The sequence below is a fragment of the Aphidius gifuensis genome, linkage group LG1, assembly GCF_014905175.1.
Source record: "Aphidius gifuensis isolate YNYX2018 linkage group LG1, ASM1490517v1, whole genome shotgun sequence".
NCBI classification, from domain to species: Eukaryota; Metazoa; Arthropoda; class Insecta; order Hymenoptera; family Braconidae; genus Aphidius; species Aphidius gifuensis.
Genome location: NC_057788.1, coordinates 14,314,702 through 14,342,039, shown reverse-complemented (window position 1 = coordinate 14,342,039; position 27,338 = coordinate 14,314,702). Strand labels below are relative to the sequence as shown.

Genomic DNA, 27,338 nt, shown 5'->3' with positions numbered 1-27,338 from the left:
AATACTAACTTGTTGAGACCATCAAGATTTAATATACCAATCTCTCCAAAAAAATCACCAGCTTTCATTGTCGTTAAAACTCGACCAGTTTCACTAATGACTTCAAGAATTCCATCAGCAATTATAAACATTTCTCGAGCGACTTCTCCTTTGCGACATATTGAGTCGCCTGGAGTGAAAATGAAAGCTTTCATTTTAAGTACCAAATCATGTAGAAATTCTGGTTGGCAGGCCTGCATAAAATTTTTAAAAAAAAAATTTAAAGTTAAACTAAAAATCAAATATTAAGCTGAAAAAAATTTATGACAAATGCCACGTTATGTCAATGGTTTAAAAATATTAAAATGTCAGGCTCATTTATACATATAGCAATACTTGAGTTATACATTCGTATTGAAACAAAAAATTATATTGTAGTGGGTTGGTGTAGTATAAACTTTTTATTCAAACCACTACGTCTTAACAGTATAGTCAATTGAAAAGTTTTATTCAAATTTTAAATTCTGGCATTAGTTAGAAGTTTCTTTCAATGTAGGCTGAACTGTGAAGTCGTAAAAAAAACAAAAAAAACAAGTAAACAACACAATATTTAGAATATGCTTACTTGAAATATTGTTACTTTCTTGAGTACAGATAAATTGACATGAAGAGCAAGCTCAGTTTTGAGTTTATCAGGCAGGAGACCCAAAGCAGTATTGATATCACCACCCCCTTGTATTCTTCCTCTTGACCAACTGTAATCGTACCATCTGAGTACTCGTCGTTTCATTCCACCTGGTACCTTGTGATGCCTCATATACGTCTTAGCACCATCAAGTAGTCTCTCAAATTCAAGTCTGTTTGCATTACGATTGGTAATAACATTGCCAACCTGTCCCACGATTGTTGCAAATATGAAGACTCCGATGAGGTAGCTCACAATCGTGAATACGTATCTGATGTGTGTCGGCAGCATTTTAGTTTTTTTTTTAGTATTATTTTTTATTTTTCGTTTTTTTAATTTTTTTGTCAGCAAGAACAGAAAAAAAAGAAAAAAAAAAAAAAAAAACAAATAGAATCAGTCGTGGTTGATACGTTGGCTGAGTATGGACGATAGCGGCTCCGCCGGAGCCTTCATTTTATTTTTTTTTTAACATTTATATTTACAATTTTTTAAATAAATTATCATATTTAGTTATTGATTTACTTACACAATATGCGTGTATCTTTTATTTGTTTTTTTATTATATAAACCAACCTCGAAGCTGAAGTCCTTCGCTCGGATATTCATGACTGAATTATCTTGATAAATTGTGTATACGATTATCGATTTGTCTTAAAAGTGTAAGTTTGGGTTTTGCTCATTGATGTATTCATTAGCGTGCAGTGTCCTCCTATAGCTCGCAATCAATAATAGCACGATCATTTTCGAGATAACGAGTGAAGTTTTACTATGAAATTCAAATGATTATGCTCTGAATTCGTTTTTTATTTTTTTTTTTTTATTAAAGGTGCATCTTTTTGTCGAGCTTGTACATGCAGCTTGTATACAGCTATCAAATCAATGTGAGACCCTATCATGTATATCTTATAATAAAAATGTAAAAAAAAAAATTCTTTATAACGTATATTTGGACTTACGTAAAAACGAAACATTGAATGTAAACTCAATCCGGTGGCAATGTGCACCTACATGCATTTCTGTGTATTAAAAATATACGATGTATATAATATATACGAATATAAGGATGATTACAAAAGTTTTTTAGTGTTATAATACAATTTTTTCGGAGAAAAAAATCGACATTATACATTGGATAAAATGTATCTTCATCTTAATTATCTTCGCAAATGATAAATGATCATATATATCATTTTTAAATTATACATATATCGTTTGGTATCATGCAACCGTCAAAAAAAAAAACAAATACATAATGCAATAAGTTGATCATAGTCATCATACACATGACGTGTGTATATATGTATATTTTAGTATCAAGCAAGCAAAAAGTACAATCAGCCTAATAGGGATGTGCGATACTCAGCGATATATCGGAACAGCCGATATATCGCCAATATATATCGGATGCTTTTACTCGATACTTTTTGATCCGATATACCGAGTAACCGATATTTTTTACCAGATATCGGTCAAAAAGTACCGGAGACTAGTGATTGGGGATTTCAGCGATTTTATAATATATATCACCAAAAAACATACCAAAAAATATTATTTTATAAACAACTATATAAATTAAAATGATAAAAATTGTTATTAATTTGAAATATATATTTTATAATTTTATCCAATATTAAATATTGTTTTGTATTTATTAAAAATACATATATATATTTATACATACATTGTATTAACATATATTATTATTATTATCTTTATTATTATTGATTGATATATTAATAAAAAAATTTTATGTAAAACAATTCGAATTTAAATAAAAGACAAGACCAGTATTAAATAATATTAATACTGATATATTTAAATAAAATAATAATTAAAATAAAAAACTCATCAAACATTGGTCTTTTTTTTTATTTTAAAAGTACTCGATATTCGATATACCGAGTACTTTTCAACCCGATATATCGGATAACCGATATTTGAAAAAAAAAATATCCGATATATCGATACTGAATACTTTTAAAAGTATCGCACATCCCTACAGCCTATACTCTAAAACTTTTGGCATCTACGCAAACAATATTAAAATAAAATTGTTGCATCTATTCATGTTATGAGTGCACTTGCACTACATGCTAACAAATGAAACAAAATATATTCACTGGGAAAATCTTTTAGATAAATGCAAGAATAAACGTTCTCACCGATAGAAGAATGTTTTTTAGCGGTAAGAGGTTTTGAATCAAGAAAAAAAACTTTTTTTTTCATAAACAGAAATATTTCAAGATTTTTATTCACTCTACATTCCTGTAACAAAAATAAGGCATGTTCAGAGGCGCAAAGCCGTGATAACGGAGAAAAAAACGTCCCGTGAACTAAAATTGGTCCAGAAACTCACTCAACAGCCCGGAAGTGACGGAGTAAACAAAATAATATGGGAATAAAATGAACTTAAAAGTTACTATTCATTACTGTCGAGTGTTAAACAACAACAGCACTCCACAGCCATATTGCTTATGCCACTTCCCGGGTAGGAATTGCCAAGACTCACAACACGGCCAAGTCTTGTCCCAATAATGGCAGCCAATGCTTGGCAGCCAATCGTGCGCCATCTATGGGCCAAGGCTTGGCTGACTCATGGCTGGTTATTTGCTTACCAAGGCTTGTATTCCAATGCTTGGCCGACCATTGGTTGAAGAAGAGGTGGCCAGCTCTTATCAAGCCATTTATCGGCCGAGTCTTGGTAAATTATTGGGTGGCCAAGACTCGAAACAGATGATTAAGTCAAGGCTTGGTTCATTAAGGGCTGGCCAGCCATTGATCGACCGTTCATTGGCCAAGTCTTGGTTCATTATTGGGCGGCCAAGACTGGAAACAAATGATTGAGCCAAGGCTTGGCTCGTTAAAGGCTGGCCAGCCATTGATCAACCATTCATCGGTCAAGTCTTAGTAAACTATTGGGTGGCCAAGACTCAAAAAAGATGATTAAGCCAAGGCTTGGCTCATTAAGGGCTGGCCAGCCATTGACCGACCGTTCATCGGCCAAGTCTTGGTTAATTATTGGGCGGCCAAGTCTTGGTTAATTATTGGGCGGCCAAGACTGGGAATATACAATTAAGCCAAGAGTTCCCGAGATGAAAAAATCGAAGTATTTTAGCAAGAGACAATTGTATTCGATATTCCATATTATCTTTCTCAGCGCCATTAAAAATACATTTCGAATACAATCTTTAGTCTTTCAAAGATATTTGATTGTATTCCATATGATCCTTGGGAAATACAAACGAAACTAAAAAAATACGATAGTATTCGCGGTCACAAAGCGTGAAAAATATAATTGTGTTCGCGGTCTCAAGACGTGAGAAATACAATCGTACTTGATATATTTTGGGATGCCCTATTTTACAAAAATTCTTCTCCTGCCCGGGTTCGATCCTACGACTTCCTAACCACGAAACCTATGCCTTGACGCACGATACCAATTTTACAAGCTGCAAAATAAAGAATTTTTGTTTACATAAGTTACGAGACAATCCACACGAATTTATTTAATTTAAAAAATTAAAAAAGACCTGTAAAATTATTATATAATTATGTTATTTGGCAACATCTTTTTCTTAAAAACATTTGCCAATAGTTTTTTTATTAATTAATTATGGCAAATGTTGCTAAGGAATTAATGAAGATTACTAATTAATTTATTTGGTTACATCTTTCCCTTAGCCATTTGCCAATAGCTTTCCAATTTATTATGGAAGAAATAGCTAAGGAAAGGATATAGCCAAATAAATAAATTATAATTTACTATATTCATATTTGTTAATAATTATTGCAAAAATAATGATTCAATCATTAATTCTATTGCTGCACCTAATTATTCTAAGTCCGCGTTTATCAATTTTTTTTCGAGTTTTTTTTTTCTTTTCTAAAAAAATTTAAATAAATTAATAAATGAAATATTAATAATTAATTAATTAAGTATTAACTAATTAAAGTAAATCAATTTAGAAAAATTATTCTAAGTGGCAATCTTTCATCTGAAGACTTTTTGTCTTCGATGAAAAGATATGTTAAATTTTTTAAGTTCAAAAGATGTCACGAACACTCTCGAATACATTTGAAATACTCCAATATCAAGAAATATAAATCAGGGATAAGCGTCCCGGACAGAGAGTATTCGTCCTCTTCATGAAAATATCACGAAATACATTTAAAACATCGACAACGATTAGAAAATATCACCGAATACTATATGAAGACTCAGAAAGAGTAAAAATACGTCTCGAATACAAAATTTTTTCATCTCGGGTTGGCACATTAAAGATTGGTGAACTTGACTTGCCATTTGTCGGACGAGTGTCGATTGTTCTTTGGGTCACCAAAATTGATTTTTTTTTATTCTTTCGACATATGTGAATATATATTAAGAGCCGCTGTTATGAATTTAATATTGAAAATTTTTTATTCAATTATATATATATGTGTATAACAGCTATACTCATTTTTTTCTTACATAACGAAAATTTCAAGAAAAAAAATTTTTTTTTTATAAATTATTAAAATATATTCCGGGGTTAATGAAACAAATAAAATTTATATATCGGCTGAGTGTCGGTTGATTCTTGGATTGCCATGATTATAATGTAAATTCAAGTAGAACAAATTTTCCTCATCTCTAATTGTTGCTGCTATGGTTAAATAAGTAAGGCTCTGGAGTTTCAAATAGAAGATATCGTGTTCAAGTCCTGGTGATGTCAAGTATTTATAGTGTAGTTTTTTCAGTCAAATAAATTATTAATTATATAAATAAAAAAATTAAATAGTTTAAACAATTAAAAAAATTTTTTTTTTTATAAAATTATTAAATTTTTGGGAGTCTTGGCCGAGTATTGGCAGCCAATGCTTGGCCCAGTATTGGTAGCCAAGCTTAAATTGGTGTCAATCCCCAAGCCTGGTGCAACCCAGGTAGGAAGTGACGACGGGCACAAGCCTGGGACAAGCCTGATTACCCGGATCTCGGGCCTGTGTCAGGCCTGAGACACAAGCCTGTGTCAAGTCTGGAATGTTCACGATGTATTTGCTGGTGTCGGACTTGTGTATCGGGCTTGACACAGGCTTGTGTTCCCAGGCTCGACACAGTCTTGTGTTCCCAGGCTCGACACAGTCTTGTGTTCCCAGGCTTGACACAGTCTTGTGTTCCCAGGCTTGACACCGGCTTGCAAAAAAAAATTATAAAAAAATATAAACAAACAATTATTATTAATTTATTAAGTTGACATTATTATTTTTTACGCGATACAAATTGAATTAACGATAATTATATGAACGAAAATAAACGGCGTAACGGGGGGTCGATCCTAGGCCACTCACGTGGATCTCCAATGCTCTATCAAGTCAACCACCGGGGTATTAATGAAAGAGCCAGTTAAAATTTTTTATATCAATGAATTTATTCGCGAGTCAATTCACAGTCCTTGTAAAAGCCTGGCACGATAGTCAAAACCTAATAATTGTTATTTAAAATTTCTATTTACAATTTATTGATCTAATTAATATAATTTTTTTTTTTTTTAATTGAATATATGCACAAGTCAAGTCCCGTGTGAGGCTTGGTAAAACGGGCTTGACACAAGGCTCGTGTGAGGCCGGGGAAAACAAAAAACACAGGCTTGACACAGGCTTGGATTATTGAGGCCTGTGTGAGGCCGGTTAAAAACAACGGGGACAGTCTTGTGTCAAGCCTGTGTTAACAAGGCTTGTGTGAGGCCGGGGAAAACAAAAAACACAGGCTTGACACAGGCTTGGATTATTGAAGCCTGTGTGAGGCTAGTTAAAAACAACGGGGACAGTCTTGTGTCAAGCCTGTGTTAACAAGGCTCGTGTGAAGCCGGGGAAAACAAAAAACACAGGCTTGACACAGGCTTGAATTATTGAGGCCGGTTAAAAACAACGGGGACAGTCTTGTGTCAAGCCTGTGTTAACAAGGCTCGTGTGAGGCCGGGGAAAACAATGGGCACAAGCTTGTGTCAAGGCTTGATACACGACCCTCGCACAAGCCTGGCACAGTTGTTCAAGCCCGAGAACTCCTACCTGGGAAGCACTGACCAAGACTGGCAGCCAAGACTTGGCAACATTTTGCCAGGCTTGGCCCAATGCTTGGCCATGTTGTTTTCTCCTTCACGGGTTGCTTTTGTTGCTGTATTTCATTGCTCGTCACTTATAATCCTTATAAACCTCTCAGCTGTCATAACAATTTCAAATTGTTTGTGAATAAAAAAAATAATGACTACCACTACAAAATATCAAAAGTTTTCTATGATCGCAATCTTGAACTTCCGAGCTTCCGAGTGAGTTTCTGAACGGACCCAACGTATGGTGTGCCACTGTAGAAAAAACTGTAAAGTGGGTATAAGCTCTAAAAAACTGTTGTTCGTCGTATGTGTAAGTGAATTGAATGTAGGTGTGCTGTTATCTCCAGAAAACGTAAGTGTTCGTGCGTTAAAAGTTATCAACTTCGACATAAAATAGTTCTATTCACGGTCAAAACATTTGGAACATTGAAGTCTTATTTTTTTTATTATTCTCGACCCCCCCGAGTGGAAATTGAGATCAAGTCTTGATCAAGACTTGATCAGGCAACATTGATTTCAAATCCATTCTTGATCAAGATGCTTGATCAAATCTTGATCAAGAACGTAACGCTAAACGTGATCAATATTTGATCAAGTATTTTGATCAAAACTTGATCAAGTATCTTGATCAAATCTTGATCACGTTTAGCGTTACGTTCTTGATCAAGAGGCTTGATCAAGACTTGATCAAGATACTTGATCAAGACTTGATCAAGATACTTGATCAAGACTTGATCAAGATTTTTCATCAAAGCTTGATCGAAAAAATAAAAAAAAAAAAATTATTTACAAACCATTAATTTTTTTATTATTGTATTATGAAGTGTGATGTCATAGAGAAGAGTTAGATAATTATCGAGCGCAGAAGTTTTTGTTTTTCTACACGGTAGGGAATCGAACCGACGAAGTATAGATTGACGTAGTAACGGGTACGCTTTAGAACCGCTCGACCACGGAAGAAACGATGTACCGTGTGATTTTGAAGCTTATATATTTAGACCAGTCTTGAGACAGGCCACGTTTGGCGTTTTTTTTCTCAGTAAAAAAACTTTTATCAATATTTAAAAAAAAAATCGTAATAATGAACATAATATATAATAAATTAAAAAGTTAATGTTTTCTTGATCCTATCTTGATCAAGAAATATTTAAAAAAAGAACAAGTAACGAGATAAATATTTATTGATCAATTCTTGATCAAGTTTGGATCAAGACGGCCTTATTACAGACAAGTTAAAGTTTTCTTGATCCTATCTTGATCAAGCCGGCCTTAGTCAAGAAAAGTTAAAGTTTTCTTGATCAAGTTTGGATCAAGACGGCCGTATCACGGACAAGTTAAAGTTTTCTTGATCAAGTTTGGATCAAGACGGCCGTATCACGGACGTGTTAAAGTTTTCTTGATCCTATCTTGATCAAGACGGCCTTAGTCAAGAAGAGTTAAAGTTTTCTTGATCAAGTTTGGATCAAGACGGCCGTATCACGGACGTGTTAAAGTTTTCTTGATCCTATCTTGATCAAGACGGCCTTAGTCAAGAAGAGTTAAAGTTTTTTTGATCAAGTTTGGATCAAGACGGCCGTATCACGGACGTGTTAAAGTTTTCTTGATCCTATCTTGATCAAGCCGGCATTAATCAAGAAGAGTTAAAGTTTTCTTGATCAAGTTTGGATCAAGACGGCCGTATCACGGACGTGTTAAAGTTTTCTTGATCCTATCTTGATCAAGACGGCCTTAGTCAAGAAGAGTTAAAGTTTTCTTGATCAAGTTTGGATCAAGACGGCCGTATCACGGACAAGTTAAAGTTTTCTTGATCCTATCTTGATCAAGACGGCCTTAGTCAAGAAGAGTTAAAGTTTTCTTGATCAAGTTTGGATCAAGACGGCCTTATCACAGACGAGTTAAAGTTTTCTTGATCCTATCTTGAGCAGGTTATCCTTAATCAAGCATCTTGATCAAATCTTGATCAAAACTTGATCAGGTTTCCTGAGTTAAGGCAACCTTGATCAAGTATTGATCAAGATTGGGAGCAAATCAAGCTAGCTTGAACAGATTTCCACTCGGGCCACTACAAAAATTTTGTATGTCGAATAAAAATTCACACTTTCACGTGTGCACCTTGACACAGTGGATGTCACGTCCGCTTCTCAAATCATGAACTTAAACTTTAGCATAGAGCTAATGATATACGAAAAGCCAAAAACAATAACTTTATATATAGAAAAAAAAGAGAATTTTTCAGTAAAATAATATTTATACGACCAGAAATAAATTTTTTCAGTTTAAGATATAGCAATATCTATAGAAGTTTTTTTCTTTATGTAAGTATATTATTGCTTGAAACAAATAAGTTTTCGATTGCGGTTTAAAAAAGATTGTTATCAAATTAACATGTTTGTATTACTTGATACAAAACATTTTCTGTTTGCGAGAAACATATATTTTACCTTATTTCAAAGCTTCTTGCTGCCAAAAAACATTTTTTCAAGAATTAGCAAAAATTTTCTTAGTGTATATATTTACAATTATACATGGAAAAAAATATATAAAATAACAGGCACTCAGAATGACCATGAATACCAGTGCGAGTGAAGCGCAGCACGATACACATGTAAGCGAATCGAACATCACGACGGGAGGTTGGCGTTTTCGGTTAATTTTAATAAAAATATACAATAATTATGTATTAATTATTGTTTTGACTTCCATTATTTTTCCAATTAATTTTACATTTTTCTTGCCGTATAAATATTTAAAAAATCTTCCATATCATTATTTTTTGTTTATTTATTTTTTTTTTTTTTCGAAACTTTATTTTAATTTACCCTCCGTTATGCTTGAACTGCAGAAGTCGAGACAGTCGGCCGCGACGAGCGAGGCTCCGGGGGTTTCCGCCCGTAGTGACTCTGCCAACACAATAACAATACTCCGCTCACGACACTAATTCCTAGACACTTTTTCATATATGTCTGTGAGATTTAAGTGTCAATTATATTTTGAAAACAAAATCAAATAATAATAATAATGATAATAAATATAATAATAATAAATGAAAATGTGACAAAAATAATAAAATTTTATTTTTAAAAAGCATCATTATCGACCATGTATATACTAAAATAAATATACTCGAATAATTTATAGTGCTTGAAACATAGAATTTAATAACCAATAACCATGTGTGATTTATGGTTGACTCAATAAAGATAATTAGATTTATACTTTTTGTGCATTCAGAAGGCTTGTAAAAATTGCCATTAATTCAAATTTAGACGCATATATTTTTTTTGCTGTTTTTTTTTTTATCTTGTGTTATATAATTGATAATATAGAATGAGTCCACTGAGTTAATCACATATGGAGAGCATCACTCGCTTGTTTTGGCATTGATTTATCATCAATCTTTCGGTCTATTTCAGTCGGTTCATCCCTCTATACATATATATAGAAGGAACACTATTTTATTGCCCTATATTCTATTGTCTTCAAACACTAAAAATCACTCGAATGTAAAACTTTCTATATTTATAATAATAAATTACAACAAAATAATTTGTATTTAAAAAAAATGAATTTATCAGTTTCTTCACTGGCAACACTATATTTATGAACTGCAGTTTTTTATTCTCTTAATGATTCATGCCAGTAAAGAAATTTGCTTATTTTAAAATTAAACTACTCACTCAGCATTTGTTTCTGGAGTTGGTAAATCACCAATGGTGGTCAATGTGAGTGTTGACCAGTAGAGTGAACCAAGATATTTTCTCGTAAGTGTTGCATATTCACCAGGACGATATGGATACTAAAAAAATAAGGACCTAGGTGAATTCAGTTCCGTGGTACCCCAGACACATTTTAAAAATAAATAATAAAGATAAGAAAATTTTTGTGACATGTCACGTGACATATTATGACCGTCATATATGACATGATGCGATGTTATGTGACAATTTCGTGACAAAAAAAGTATATAGTAAAAAATATCAATTTATTTTTTAAAATCTCTTATTATTTGTAAATCTGGACATAAATTCAGATTTAGGAATTTTCAAGTTTGATAAAAAATGACAAAAAAAAAAAAGTGTGACGATCATTTTCTATATATTTATATATATGTATATAAATGTCATATTTGTAAAAAAAATTGTAAAAATATTTTGTGACAAGAAAAAAAAATATTGGCGTCACAAAACGGTCATTTTTTAGTCACATGACAGAAAAAGTTATATGTTAATAATATAATAATTTTTTAAATATTTTTCTTACGACCCAGTCACCCTGAAATCCTTCCGCTTCACTCAGCAAGTAATAAAAACATCCAAACCAATGGGCAAGAATCAATAAAATATGTATCAAATTAAATACTCTCCATAAATTTGGATAGACTGTTCTTGATTCCACCATATAATAATAATGATAAACTCTATAAACTTTTAAAAATCTTGGAAATCTCAATAATGGATTGCTACCAAAATTAAATTGTAACAAATCAGTTGGTAATAATGCTAATAAATCAAGTATAAATGCTCTTGATTGAACATAATGACTAGCTAGTTTTTTTGTATTATAAACCATTAAACCTTGTTCCAAATAACCAGTACGAAATTGTATAATAACATCCATGAAAAAAACAATATCAGTAAAACAATCACATCCAAGCCATACAATTGGTGATAATTGTTGTAATTCTGGTAAACTTTGACGCACAATTAATGTCCATAAATTATAAAGTACACACGATGATAATAACATTAACCAATAATAATAAAAGTTTTCATCTGGATTGACAACAGTTGTTGGTGCTTGTTGTACTTTTCTTGGTCGTCTTGGTCTTGATAAATCTTTATCATCTGGATTATCACCATCACAGTCACCAGTATCAAGTGTATCTTGACTTTCTGGTATTTGACGTGTTGAAAATCTTTTTAAAAATGAATCTTCACGTTTTAACTGTTGTTTTTTTTGTATTGTTGACAATGCTGATGATATATGTACCGTTGTTCGTAATTTACGCCAACTATCACCAGCATTATGTTTTAATGATAATACACCATTTGTACTTCTGTTGACATAGAAGATATAAAAATTTAAGTAATCAAATAAATAAAAAATAAATAAATAAATATTAAATTTTTTAATAATCACAATATTTTTCTACAGTTATATATATATATTGTTTTTTTTTCATTGCATGCATCATTAAAAAATAATTGGAAAAAAAAGAAATATACCAAAATAAAATGTCATGCGAAATGTTTATTTATATTTTAAGTCTTTTTTTTTTTTTTCTCAAATAAGAAATTTGATAAATTATAATTTTGCTGAAATAAACAAAGTAAGTTCATTATCCGAAGAAAAATACAGTAAAGTTTTTATGATAATAGAGATAGGGAGAGTATATATAATATATATATGCATATATAATTTTTAAAAATTAAAAAATATCTACTATTATATCCAACCTTTACAGGATGCCTGGAACAATTAAAAAATATTCTTTCTTTTATTTATTTATTACTACTGTTTTCGTTTTTTTTTTTTTAAATTTAAATTGACTCTGATTTCGTAATTTTGAAAATAATTCGTTATTTGAAAATAATTGGTTTTGATATCTTGAAACTTTTTTTTATTTATTTATTTTGCTTTTAATTGAAATCAACAAGAAGTTGTTTACTACTATACCATTTTATTTGTTGCTTAATTGCTTTGGCTTTTTCATTATTTTGAGTGGTTATTGTAACTGACCTGGACCATGGTATTTCGTGCGATGGTTGACAACTACTATCGTCATCTTCTTCCTCATCGTCCTCTTCGTCACGTGATGTTGGCAATGATTGAGGCAATGATGATAGTGCACTACTTCCAGAGTCAATTACTGGAACAACTCTTGATTCACATGCACCACTACCATGACCTGATGATGACATTATACCTCGATTTTGGGACTCATCGTTATCCGAACGATCTACCTGTAATCGCAAAAATATTTGTCATTAAATACTTTTTTCTTCTTTCTTTTTCTATTATTATTAAGTCGAAAAATATGCAAAAAAAATAAAAAAGAAATATTAGAAATATTTACCTAAAAATATAATTTTGTGTCTTTAAATATTTTTTCTTTTGTCTTTATCAATTATTTAAGAACATGTTTTGAAAAAAAAAGTTCATTTTATGGAACTGCTCGAAAATATTTAATAAAAAAACTAATGTTATTATTATGAAATTGAAAATTATATAGATTTTTTGAACGATTAGAATCATTCACTGGGTCTAAATAAATATCGAAACCTTAAATACCTTTTATTTATTATATAGTAAAATCGATTGATGTAACACATGTAGAGCAATTTGAAATAATAAAATGTTTGAATTTAACAAACATTATATAGTCTTTGTACATATACTCGTTGAGCGTTAAATTCCAAGTAAACTGTTCGCAAAATCAAATAAATTGAATGACCGCCATACAAAAGGAAACTTGTGCTAACTGCTAAGGTAACAGTTGAATTATTGAAACTATAAGCATATGCTTTCATAAACAATTGTCCATATATATATAAGACAAAATACAAATAAATTGGTAATTAAAAAAAATATACAATAAACTTGTCGAGTAAAAAGTATATAGAAAAAGTATTGAAAGTATGGAAAAAGGCCTGAAAAAGTACGAATTTGACGACAAAAGTATTATTTTGATAGAAGCCTTTAATTTCGGTCTGGAAAAAGTCCTGATATTCAGGACAGGCTATTTTTTTTTTCAAGATATTCAAATTTGGTCTGAAAAAAGTATTTAATTTCAAGATTTTTGTCTGGATACGTTGTGGACATTAAAAAAGTCCTCGAATCCAAGACCAAAGTACTATTTAATAAAAAACTTGAAAATTTTTTTTATCGGCTGAAAAAAAAACTAAGTTCTTTTTTTTTATGGACTTAGAAAATTTTAATTTTGGTTAAATAAAACTAAGTCCTTCATCTTATACACTAAAAAAATTTTTATGCGGAGTAAAAAAAAAAACTAATTTATAAATAAAGAGTTTATAAAATAATTGATTTTTTTTAAATACAGAGCTCTTTTTAAATATAGAGTCGATTTTATTTTAGAAAATTACAACTAATAATTGATTAATTAATTAATTAATACGTTTGTGTTATGTAATATTGATTTGAGTATGATCTGATAAATTATTTCATTAAATTAATAAAAAATAAATAAACGAATATAAATTATATTTTAAATAAATTTTATAATAAATTAATATAAAATAAATAATTTATAATAAATTAATATAAAATAAATAATTTATAATAAATTTTTTAATTATTCTCAAAAAAAACTATACCACAGAAAAAAGTATACTGAGAGAATTTTTTTGTTATTTTTACGGGGCAACAACTAAAAACTGGGCCGAGTTGACATTTCCGTATTTAAGTAGTCATTTACACTAATATTCTGCATGCGGTTCCTACTATTCACGAAAGAATACCGTAAAAATTTAAGAATTTATAATTACGGGATTATTATGTAGAAAAAGACAAATTTTCGCGGAATTATTCGTTCGGAATTATATCGTATTTACGATATACCCCGTAATTTTTTCTAAAAAGATAAAAAAAAAAAAACAGCCATCTTTGACACGATGCATATCATTTTTATTAGTAACAAGCATATGTATTATATTTATTTGTTTGACAAAAAAGATTATTACATGAATTCCTTACCTTTATCTTTATTATTGAAATAATTAAAAAGGTATATGGAAAAAATGTTTTAAGGAATGGAAGTTGCCAAATGTTAATTTTTATTAAATTAATTTTCCCAAAAAAATTATTATTTGGCAACTTCCATTCCTTAGAACATTTTTCCCATAGCTTTTTGTCTATTTGAAAAATAAAAAGCTATGGGAAAAATGTTTTAAGGAATGGAAGTTGCCAAATGTTAATTTTTATTAAATTAATTTTCCCAAAAAAATTATTATTTGGCAACATTAATAATCTATCAAATTTTTTTACGTACATTCTCGTCTCGATTTATTTACTTCCTTAATCTACTTATATATTTTCTTGTAATTATTGAAGGTCATTATTCACGGAAAAAAATTTACATTTTTTTTTAATAGAATAGCATAGCAATTTTTGCGTTGTGTTACAGTAAGCTGGTACCATAAGAGCATCATATTAAAAATCGAGATGGAACATAGCAATTTTCATTGAAGAACGCCACCTATACTGGCCATGCGACGTTCCACGGTGTAACATAGTAATTTTTAAAATGGTCAAACGCAAAATTTGCTTTGTTTATAAACGCTCAAAAAAAATATTATAAATATTTTTGTTTTTTTTTTTTACAATGAATACGTAGACTTAAAAAATCGGCCAGGCTCAGGATTTGAACTCTGTACCTTTCGAGTACAAACCCTACTCGGCATCCGTTGCGCCACGATAACGCACGTGAAAATAAAAATTTATTTGTTTTACATCAACAATCGGAAAATAAGCAAAGTCACGCCTGCGCAGTCGACTAAAAAGTGGGGGCAGTTGACATTTCTGAGTCCGTCATCAATTTTGCTATGCCCCATCGTAATTTTAAATATGTTGCTTTGTATTTGTTAGTGACACCTACAGGAATTCCAAGAAAGTTATTAAAATTACTATGCTACATTGTAAATTTTCAGAGGATCATTTTAATTTTTTCCACAACAACAGAGTAAGTTTTATAAATATACAAAGCAAAAAAAAAAACAAATATTTTTTGCTATGCTACATTGTAATTTTGAGGCTGGATTATTTTAAATTTTAAATTCGGTTTCTGTAAAAATTTCTTTATGCGTTGTAATTTTTTCATCGGGAAATAGCAAAAAAAAAAACATGAGAAATTGCTATGCTACATTTTAATTTTTCAAGACTACTATTGTTTTTTTTCGTTAAAATGATATTAAATATTTCAATAGTCAAAAGATAGTTCTTTGGTAATGTGGCAGCATAGTAAAATTTGGTGAAAATTTTTCTCCGTGTTAATAACCCAGGTAGGAGTAAACGATTGTGCCAGGCCTGGCACATGCTTGTGTCTAGCTTGTGCCAAGGTTGTTAAGTGATTGGAAATGTGCCTATGTTACAAGCATGATGACAAGCCTTGTGCCAAGGCTCGTGTCAAGACTCGTATTCCAGCCTTGTGCCAAGGCTTGTGCCTCGAGCTTGACTCAAGCTTCCAAAAACAATTTAAAAAAAAATATAAATAAATTATTATGGTTAATCTATTATTATTGTTAATTTAATAATTCCGACATTGTTATTTTTTAATTCAGACAATTCTATTTCAAAACTCTGAGTCTTATTTTTCAAGACTTTTTCCGTACTTAAAATTTTTATCACGGGTAGCTGTCATCAGAATTTTTTTTTCTTAAGCTCCTATTCGGGTCGAATGGCCCCTCGGTTTATTGTATATTTTTTTTAACTTGATGATTCTTGGTACTCACTTTCTACAAATATAAAGCAAAAATAAAGAACAAAAATACTATCTTTTACATTAATCAACAAACTTTCTATGATTTATCATGCTTTTTTTCTTCGTTTCAAAAAAACTTTTTTTTTTTTTAAAGTTTATTTTTCAATTTTTTTCTTTATTCAATTCAAAATGTATTTAAAATCCAATCGAAATTATTCAGAAACTATTTAGGTTCTTGTATTTTTATTATAAATAAATTTTGTAAGTCGAAACAAGCCTATAATGACTATATAAGATGATTATAGCCCGACATTGAAAAATCTTAATAACCTTTAGAGAACGTAATCCATAAAATTTAAAAAATATGTAAATTATAGAAAAAAAAAACGAAATTTTAAATTTATGGAATTTTACTATCTTAATTATGCGAACCACAATAACGTCATGCACGCAAAGTAATACATGGATATTCACTTTTTTTAATACTTTCATGTAATTTTAAGCCGGTAAAATGACATTTAAAAAAGAGCGTTAATTTATAAGTAGTTGCCATTTATAAGTAATGGTTTGTTTTTTCACTCAATTTAATATGACAAAATAATATTAACAATAATTGTATTTTTGTATAAACGTATATTAGTTACTTACCAACATTTTTTGTTTTTTTTTTTTGTTCTGTATTAGTTGATCGTAAACGTATAACTATAACTCTTGAATGAACTATGTTTTTACTATGTTTTTTGACAGAAAAATATTTTTTTAGACAAAGCATATTAAGCCAATTTATTGATTTCCCATGGGGTAGGCTTGTCGGGCTCACGCAATAACTTCCTAAAATTAAACAAATAAATTGTGCTAGTTGATGAACGATAATGAATATTGAACGATCTCAATATTCATTTACATAAATTAATTTTAAATATTTAATTCTAAAAAAACACTAAATAATAGATAATGTATGTTAATACACAGAATAATATTTCAATTTTTAAAATAGTACATTAGAACAAAAATTAATGAAATATTTATATAAGTATTTAAGTTCTACTAAATCATCACATAGATCAACATTTTATGCCGTTCTTTATTTTGATATATGAGTATCTCTTTTTCCATTTCAATTTCTAATTGAATCAATAAATATTGAATATTCTTTAATTATATTAATAATCTCTATTGTATGTGTTATTAAAACAATAATTTATTATAATTTATAATCTATATGTTTACAATTAAATGAAATTATCAAAAAATTTTTAAAATAAAAAATATAAATGGCAAGCTTTATTAAAAGGGTTATTTACTTTACGACTTTTACATATAAGATCAAAATTTTTTTATACCAAACAAATTTATTCAAAAAGTTTTCAAACGTTTACATTGTCTCTTTTTTCTATTGAAAAAAAAAAAAAAAGAATCTACATTTTTTTTTTTTTGTAAGTATATTAAAATTTTGAACATGAACAAGAGGAAAAAAGACTAATTGAAAAGGTCGAAAGGAAATTATAAAACAAAATCCTAAAAATAACTTGATAATATAAATTATAAAATCTAACCAACGGCTATTTCGATGCAACTTAAAAGAAACTATCTACGTAAAACGATTATATTTTTAAAGTAAAAAATCGATTTCCAGAAACGGTTGATAAAATACCAGGCTCAATCTTATCACATAAACTATTGGAGTACATATGTAAAGGAATGAGATAATAAAATAATAAAATAAGGTCAGAAAGCTGAATACATTTCTCAATATACAATATATATATATATTATATATATATATATTGGAACAGCTCAAAATTCGGCTTGTTTAATAAATTCGTACGAGGGAAGTTGCCGAGGCTGGATGAGATAGAAGAATGGAGGGCGGTATTGATCTATTCTCGGTACGGGAATCAATATCCCTTGAGAGAAAAAAAAAACTAATGATACAGTTTCTAAAGCAACTTTGCTTTTCAACCAGAAGAATTTTAATTACCTTCTTTCTATCATGATTGAATTCTATCAGAAAATAAATGCAAATATGATGATAAAATTTATTCTATTAATTTTTTATTTTGAAATTGAAAAATGATACATAAAATTTTGGTGACTTATAATTTGTTATTATTTTGCTAGAATAATTTTTTCCCCAAACAAGGATCTAAGAAAAGTGAAGTGCACCGCCATGGGTTGGAAAAAGGTCGAATTCAGAGTTGGTTCTTTATCAGGTTACTAATCGAAATCATGTCTTGGCTCACTCAAGGTTGTCTAATCTATGACTTGCCATTGTCAGGCCGAGAATTGGTCGATTCTTGAGTTACCATCACTAGATATGTACATCATAAAACTTTAAGGCCCAAATGGAAAATATATAGGAACATAAATAAATTTGAACGCAAATTTTTTACATATATATTTATGATGTATATATTTATTTTTTTTTTGAATGGATCATTTTTCATGACCCATATTTTTTATCTCTCGTTAAGATATATGTATATGGATATAATGAGTCGTTTCTGTCAGTTAACATTAAAAACTTGCTTGTTAACGACTTGTCATTTGAACTACCCATTGTTTACACATACAATGTATATATATATATATATATACACAATGTAAAAAAAAAAAAATTTCGAGTCGAGGGAGTCATAAGGAGAGGTGAGTCTACTATGGTTAGGAAAAAGAACAGCTAATGTTTAAAACCAATAAAAAAAATAGGAAAGCCAAACCTATACTTAAGAATTTAAAAAGTCAAACACAAATTTTTACTTTCTACTATCAAAAAAGATTTAAAAAAATTTTTTGAACAGAATCGTTCTCTATTATTTTTAATATAAGCACCTGCCGTTCATCAAAAAAAATTATGGCCAAAAAAGGTTCGTATCAGGGCGGATGTATGTCAACTATTTGACCATTGTGCACCTTTAATGGACACTGGAAATTACTTGTGAAGAAGATTACTTAAGTCATTTCGTTCTGGGATTAAAATAGATTAAAATTTTTTTTTATAAGCTACAGCCACCGAATCTGCATTGTAAAAAACTTTTATCTATATAGTAAATAGTTTTTTTTTTATGACTAGACGCTGTTGACAGTTAAAAATAAATATTTCATTAATCTTGAGAAGGAGCTATATACTGTCATCGTAGATCACAAAAGATATTGGGTTTTTTTCATTGGACAAAAAAAAATAATAACAAAGTTTTCAACTTTTTAGTAAAAATCTACTAAAATATAGTAAACAAAACATATCGATTTTCCTAACATATAAGGACATATCATATATGAGAACATAAAATGTGGACATTTTAACTTGAAAATTTATATTTTAGTAAGACTTTGTAATAGATATATAGTGAAAACATTTTCAAGTTTTTTTTTAACTAATAATTATAATATAAAATAAATTGAAAATGGTGATATCACGGACCACCGCCTCAAAAGATTTATTGTCTGGTGAGCTCAAGCAAAGCGCGTTTTAAAGAATTGAGCATAGAGGTCTATCAAGGTCTGTACTAGGGATGTGAAAATGACGGTCACAATTTTTTTTGTCATGTCATAAAAAAAATGACCGTCATGTGACAATTCTGTGACGTCATTTTTTTTTTTTTGTCACAAAATATTGTCATGTTTTTTTTCTATCACGAAGTTGTCATGTGACGATCATATAGATGAAACATGACCGTCACATTTTTTTTTTGTCATTTTTTTTTTGTCATATTTTACTCAAACATTCAGCAGTCAAAGTCTAGGTCTACAAATAATAAAAGCCCTTAAAAAACAGTATCGGGCGATATTTGGTGAAAATAGACTTAATTAAAATATTAAAACCAAGGGGCGACAGTCGCTGCGACACTTATTGAGAAATGACAGTCACGGTTTTTATTTGACACAATTGGGTCAATGGCAGCTATATAGTTGAAAAATGACGGTCAAACTTTTTTTTTATTGTCATAATTTTATTTTATGACGAAATTGTCACATGACATCGTGTTGTGTCATTTGACCGTCATGACATGTCACAAAAATTTTCTCATCCCTAGTCTGTACATACAACGACAGCAGCGACAGTCAGGTCATTTCACCAAACGCCATGGTAGAAATATACAGGTAGGTCCATGCGCATACGTTTTTTTAAGCCAATAAGAAGTGCTGACCACCGGTTGCCATATTGGCTAAAGTGGCGCGACTTTATTTAAATCATAAATTAAAATACATATTAAAGATGATCTTAGTAGAAGATTAAAATAATAAAAATACATAAACAAATGATTAATTATATAAAAAATAAAAAATAAAATACATATTAAGCTTTGTTACATATTTTTTTTAACTTATTTTTCTTTTTTTTTTTTTTTTTATCTTCTATAATTTGCTCATTAAAAACTCTGAGTCAAATGTACGTACAAGTATGTACCAAACATTGTATTGCATCCAGTGCAATATATATATTGTTCTTTTTATGCAAACTTTTAGTTTGTTAACTAAATATGTAAAAATTTCTTTTATTTTTGTGAAAAAGTAAAAGTTCAATTTCTAATTGTTTTGCAACATCTATAAATACGTAGAATTATCAAATAATATTTTTAAAGTTTTTATTTATGATTAATGTAACTTTTAAGCATGCCATACATAAATAATTAACAGTACAATAATAATAATATGACGGACACACAGATTTACACACATGCAAACAAGATGGCCGCCAATGGTCTGCGCAGTAGATTTTTATTTTCGTCCGAGGCATGGACATACCTGTATATTTCTACCATGCCAAACGCTATGTTGGGGACCTTGTAGTTGTGTGCGTATGTATACTACGTGATGCTACAGTTGAGCTTGCCAATGTTAATTTTGGGGTTAAGACGAACACACATTAACATAAAGCGTCCGTGCGGATTTCTTTTCATTTACCAAGCCTCAAAGACGCTTTATGTTCATATGTGTTAGCTTAACCCCGAGATTAACATTGACAAGCTCAACTGTACGTAAGACGAGTATACGTATGTGTTAGTGATGCCTCGAGACACGAGACGAGACGAGACGAGAATGGAGCTAAAACTAGCGCCCGACAGTTCCGCGCCCTATAGTCTACTCAGCTAACTCTAGCGGCAGTATATACGTATGGGTAGTGTATAGATTCTTAGTGTAAATAATAGTCCTCGTAATAGATTCATGTTGAAATATCCTTATTCACGCGTATTTGAAATAAAAAAATTATAATTTTAGAAGTATAATTTTTCCTGATGAAGAATACATTTGTAGTAAAATAATAGAGCATTAAAATACCAATGTCTCTAAGCATCAATATAACACCGCGAAAAAAAACTTATAGGGTTATAAAATGAGATAAAACAAAGTGTATGGGATTGAATTAAAAAGAGGTTTGGAGCTTCGTTTTTTATAATTGAAAAATGAAGTATGAAAAAAATTAATTTATTTAAGGAGTTATTAAAGAAATACTGGAGACCTCTTGCAGATGGCTTTTGAAAACATAATACTTCTATGTATGAGTGCGAAAAAGAGAAAATCTTGTTTCTCACTTCCACTAAAAAAATCGTCTAGTCGACCGTTAAGATATTCCATTTGTTATTTAGACCATAATATTCCTCGAGAAAGAAACTATTGGAATTATTCATAATATTATTATTTTTTATTAACTTATTATTTTTATTCAAACAAAAAAAAAAAACGCTCATATAAAATAGAGTCGCCACGCCGAATTTCCAAATAAACTATCTTTTCATTTAAATCATATATTTATTTTAAAAAATTTCAAAATTGCCCAGTATGAATAAAGAATCCATTATACGAAGACAGTTATATATTTAACATGCGTTAATTATTTGTCTAATTGAATTAATGTTCCCTCATATAATAACTTGATATCACACTATTGTTGTTTGAATGTATCAAGTTCTTATGTGATAGACACATATGTACAATGTACATGTATTGTTAGTTTTGTTTAATTTATATTTTTAATTTTATAAACTCCAATGTAATTAATCACCAGTTTGATAATGCTACTATTAATTATGCTATGAAGTCATGACATGAAACTTTCAAATGATATATCCCACCGGAACACTAGACATATTTCCTTATGATAAATTATACACGCAAGCAAACAGCAGTAAAAAAAAAAACAAATAAAAAACTTGAAATAATGATAATAATATTAGTTTCATAAATGAATAATAAAATGATTATTATTTAGGAGGTATAAAAAACTGGTAATTTGGTTGCGTGTTACAAACCTTATTGTTTTTTATTTGTCTGATTTATAGAAAATGGTTAGTTAAACAACAAAAAAAACAAGCAATTGTTCAATGTTATTAATTTGCATTATTATGATTGTGCATTTTTCTTGCTTCATGTTAATAGCTGTTATATTGAGGCTGTATGAGTCCTTAGCTAGAACTTTAAAAGAAAAAATCAGAGCTGAATGCCGAAATATTTTTAATTCACTGGGTTTGTTCGTAGTCAGTCGTTCGCTCAGAACGTGAAAAATTGCGGTCTTTAGAAAACTTTCGATATTTTTTTGTAAGAGACATAATTTTTTTTTATTTACTAGCGCCGTTACCGGCCTCCCTTGTTCACATGTGTCGATTGATGCCAATGACAGGTCATTGTGTGATGTGAATAAAAAAAAAAAAAAATAGATGAAGTTTTTAATTAGAAAAAAAATAAATTTAAAAATAATATTTGATGGTGCCTAAAAGACTGCGCGAGTCTAGCCTGCAAATTTTTTTGAATAATTTTATAAAATACTTATTAAGTACAAGTAAAATAATTGTATAGCACAAATTAGTACAAATCAGAAGGCTTCTACCCAGATGGGAGTTCTCGGGCTTGAACAACTGTGCCAGGCTTGTGCGAGGGTCGTGTATCTTGGGAGCACAGGCTTGACACAAGACTGTCCCCGTTGTGTTTAACCGGCCTCACACAAGCCTTGTTAACACAGGCTTGACACAAGACTGTCCCCGTTGTTTTTCCTCGTCTCACACAGGCCTCAATAGTCCAAGCTGGTGTCAAGCCTGTTTTTTTGTGTTTTCCCCGGCGTCACACGAGCCTTGTGTCAAGCCCGTTTTACCAAGCCTCACACGGGACTTGACTTGTGTATATATTCAATTAAAAAAAAAAAATTATATTAATTAGATCTATAAATTGTAAATAGAAATTTTAAATAACAATTATTAGGTTTTGACTATCGTGCCAGGCTTTTACAAGAACTGTGTATTGACTCTCGAATAAATTCATTCATATAAAAAATTTTGACTGACTCTTTCATTAATACCCCGATGGTTGACTTGATAGAGCATTGGAGTTCAACGTGAGTGACCTAGAATCGATCCCCCGTTACGCCATCTATTTTCGTTCATATACACTGAGAATTTTAACTAAGAATTACAAACGTAAAAGAAAAAATTACAAAATAAATAGTAAAAACTGCGTTCCCCCGTCATTTATAAGAATTATTCGTATATTGATAGATAATTTTTACAATAAAGTTATGTAAAAAATCTGGCCATTGACTATATACAATACTAAGCCATAAAATTTACACAATTTTATTGTAATTTCTGTTTAAAAAAATGACTAAATTCACGACACTCACAAGTAAATTTTAGCAGGCTGAGAATTTACCCACTACCGGTTTTAGAATTTACTAAATTTTATTATAAATTTTATTTAAAAGTTGGACATTTTTTGTGTTAAGTTCGGCAGTTTGTGCTAGATTCACGGAGAATAGCAATCAATTCCCGGCAACATTTTTTCTTTTCTGTTTACACGCTCAAAATTCGAAAACTAATTGTTAAATAGAAAAAAGTTATTCTTGATAAATTGTTTAGAAATAAATAACCAATAATAAACCTCGCTTAACCCCATACCTAGCTTCAACAGATAAGGTTGTAGAAATGCTTGAAATTACATGACAGTTCAATCATTTGTTCAATCGGTAGGCCATCTTTGTGTTAGTTCGCCCCACAAACAGAATTTTTACAAAGCTATATAGTAAAAAATATTTAAGTCTATGCTAACTTTTATATGTCTACATGATAATTTTTATTATATATATAAGAATATTTATTAAATTGTGCAGTATTTTTCATTCGAACATATAATAATTTTTATTGTTTTCACTAAACATGTATGTTCTTTATTTAATTAACTCATAACTCATAATCTAAGAGATTAATCAAAAAAGTAATTCTTCATAAATTGTTTAGAATTGAATTTTCAATAATAAACTTCACTCAACCCCATGTCTATCTGCAATGGATAACCATGTATAGAGGCTTGAAGTAACCTAGCAATTTTTTGACATTTTACACATTTTACATAATTTTATTGTAGAATTCCGACTCTCACGGCCAGTCCCAGAAATAAAACAAAAATTACAAATTACTATAGTAATTTCTATTCAACCATGATTTTAGTTTTTAGTTAAAATTTCTCTCAGTGATAATTATCGTTAATTCGAATTGTATCGCTTAAAAAATAATAATGTCAACTTAATAAATTAATAATAATTGTTTATTTATATTATTTTATAATTTTTTTTGCAAGCCGGTGTCAAGCCTGGGAACACAAGACTATGTCGAGCCTGGGAACACAAGCCTGTGTCAAGCCCGATACACTAGTCCGACACCAGCAAATACATCGTGAACATTCCAGACTTGACACAGGCTTGTGTCTCAGGCCTGACACAGGCCCGAGAGCCGGGTACTCAGGCTTATCACAGGCTTGTGCCCGTCGTCACTTCCTAACTGGGTTGTTGCATGTGTATGTATGCCGTCCTATATCTATCTGGTTTTTATATAGGATCAAAAATTCGAAAATCGTATACTTGGAAATTCTATTTACATTCAACCTTAAAGAATCAATCATACTTAAAATATATATTTTTAGCAACCTTAATTTCTTAGCTACATCCTTTCCTTAGCTACTGCTTTTTCTCGGACATATTAATTGTTACAAAATAAATTTACATGTATTTTATTTATGAACAAGGAATTAATGTTGCTTAAAACAAAATTTTTCGGCAACCTTAATTCCTCTGCTACATTTTTTCCTCAGCTACTGCTTCCCCTTAGATATTTATTTTGTTCAAAAATAAATTTATATGTATTTTATTTATAAAATAAATAAAAATCCCAAAGAAAAGCAGTAGCTCAGGAAAAGATGTAGCGCCCCCCCCCCCCCAACCATGGTAGGCACCCCCCTGAAAATTTTCTAAGTCCCTCAATCTAAATACGATGAATATGGAAAATATCAATAAATATAAAGAAAAATATGGGAAAATATCAAAGAAAAATCACTGAATATAAAGAAAAATACGATATAATTATGGGAAAATATAGAAATACTAGCTGACCCGACAAACGTTGTTTTGCCATGTATATATTGTATTCAAAATATATAAACTTGACATTCAATCAAGTAAAAAGCTAAAGTAATGATCGATATTGTTATAAACAAAATTTATTATAAAGAATTCGAATCTCGATAGCATGCTATATAAAAATTTTTGTTCAAATATTTTATTTTAGAAAACTAGTTAACATCTCTCTGCCTCTTTTAAGCTACGGTCTCCAAGGAGCGTCTGCGTCGACTGTCCGACTGTCGCGTTCAGAGACGCTCGTCCCGAGAATACAAGTTTTATGTTATTGGTCTCCAAGGCGCGTTCGCGCTCGGAGCGCTGCAATCAGAAGTCGTGTCTGAACGCTCGACTGACCAAAGTCGGGTCAGGCTTCTGTAAACGCTGGGCAGTCACGCACATATATAGAAGTTCTTTAACTGTATGTGTTTAGCTGGTAAAGTGTTAGTGCAGTATACTAATGTTTTTATGTTTACCATAGTTTTTTTTTTCAATTTAATTTAAAAAATAGTCAAACTGATGTATATTAAGGCAGAAAAATCGATGAAATTTTTTATCATTATTGTTTAAATGGCCATTTATTAATATTTAGAAATGTCCCTCATTTTTTATTGTATGCAAATCGCTAACAGGTTTTCATTTCATTTTAATTTTTCTGTCATTTTCTCCTACAATATTCTTAAGTAACTTTATCAGCTATTATCAAAATTAATTTTTCTCTATTATCTATGATATTTATATTTTTATTTAAAACAAAAGTATATTCATCATACAGCTGCTCAACTGTTTAGAAATTGTGAGCGCGCCTTGGAGACCACTCGGCTATGAGCGTTCCAAAGCGCTTGATCAGAACGCCCGAACGCGACAGTCGGACAGCCGGCGCAGACGCTCCTTGGAGACCGTACCTTAAGTTTGAAAAAAAAGAGACAAAAGACAGGAGTGCGTGAACCTAGCCTGCATAAGTCCTAGATAAATTTTCTAGGATACTCATTAGAAGCGTCTCAATTGGTACTATTTTGTACTGTAATTGTTTTAATTTTTATCTCAAAATTAAATAGTGGAGAAAGGGTTAAAAATCTACTTTTTTTTTAGATGGCAAAAAAAGGGAAAAAAAAATAAATACAAACACAAAATAATTCGTACTAATTTGTACCACCAAGCCCGAAATTTGTACCTCAAAAATAACAACAAAGAAAAAATATTTACTCTAAAATGTTTCTATACTGCTTCCAAAAATAAATATTTTTGGATAATTTTTTTTTTATTTTAAATTTAATGGTACAAATTAAAGCACAACTTACTCTTCACTTTGGAAGAAAAAACATCGAAATATGTTGATTATTAAAGCAGATATGCAATTATTGTCAATTAACATTTTGGATGAAATAGTTTTTTTTTTGTTGTTATTTTTCAGGTACAAATTATTATGCATTCGTAGTAATTTTTTTTTCCCCCTTAATTCATCAAAAAAAAAGTAGATTTTTAACCCTCTCCACACCTTTTAATTTTGAGATACGAATTGAAACATTTACGGTACAAAATAGTACAAACTAAGACGCTTCTAATAAGTATCCTAAAAAATTTTTCTAGAACTTATGCATGGTTAGTTTACGCACTTAAAAAAAAGACGAAAAAACAGGATAATAAATTATTTTATTATTAAAAAAACAGAGATAGAATATTTGACCCCACAGCAACCGTTGCCAACCACCATATTATAAAAAGAACAAAAAAAAAAAAAAAAAATTTAGAAAAAAACAGACGAAGAAACAGAAT

At 30.0% G+C, this 27,338-nt stretch overlaps 1 protein-coding gene across 8 annotated transcripts in view; it reads right to left on the bottom strand.

Moving 5' to 3' along the window:
* Positions 1 to 27,338, bottom strand: part of LOC122848753 — a 49,023-nt gene that overhangs the window by 6,374 nt on the left and 15,311 nt on the right. For 5 of the 8 annotated variants that reach the window (XM_044147061.1, XM_044147052.1, XM_044147068.1 and 2 more), the window contains exons 3-8: positions 12,493 to 12,716; positions 11,014 to 11,809; positions 10,431 to 10,549; positions 9,573 to 9,653; positions 605 to 935; positions 10 to 233 (exon numbers count right to left, since the gene is read on the bottom strand). In XM_044147061.1, the coding sequence (XP_044002996.1) occupies positions 10 to 233; positions 605 to 935; positions 9,573 to 9,653; positions 10,431 to 10,549; positions 11,014 to 11,809; positions 12,493 to 12,716 (1,775 nt within the window). Of the gene's footprint in view, positions 1 to 9; positions 234 to 604; positions 936 to 9,572; positions 9,654 to 10,430; positions 10,550 to 11,013; positions 11,810 to 12,492; positions 12,717 to 16,837; positions 17,021 to 27,338 lie in introns of all 8 variants that reach the window. The other 3 variants (XM_044147086.1, XM_044147094.1, XM_044147075.1) reach the window with 2 other exon arrangements.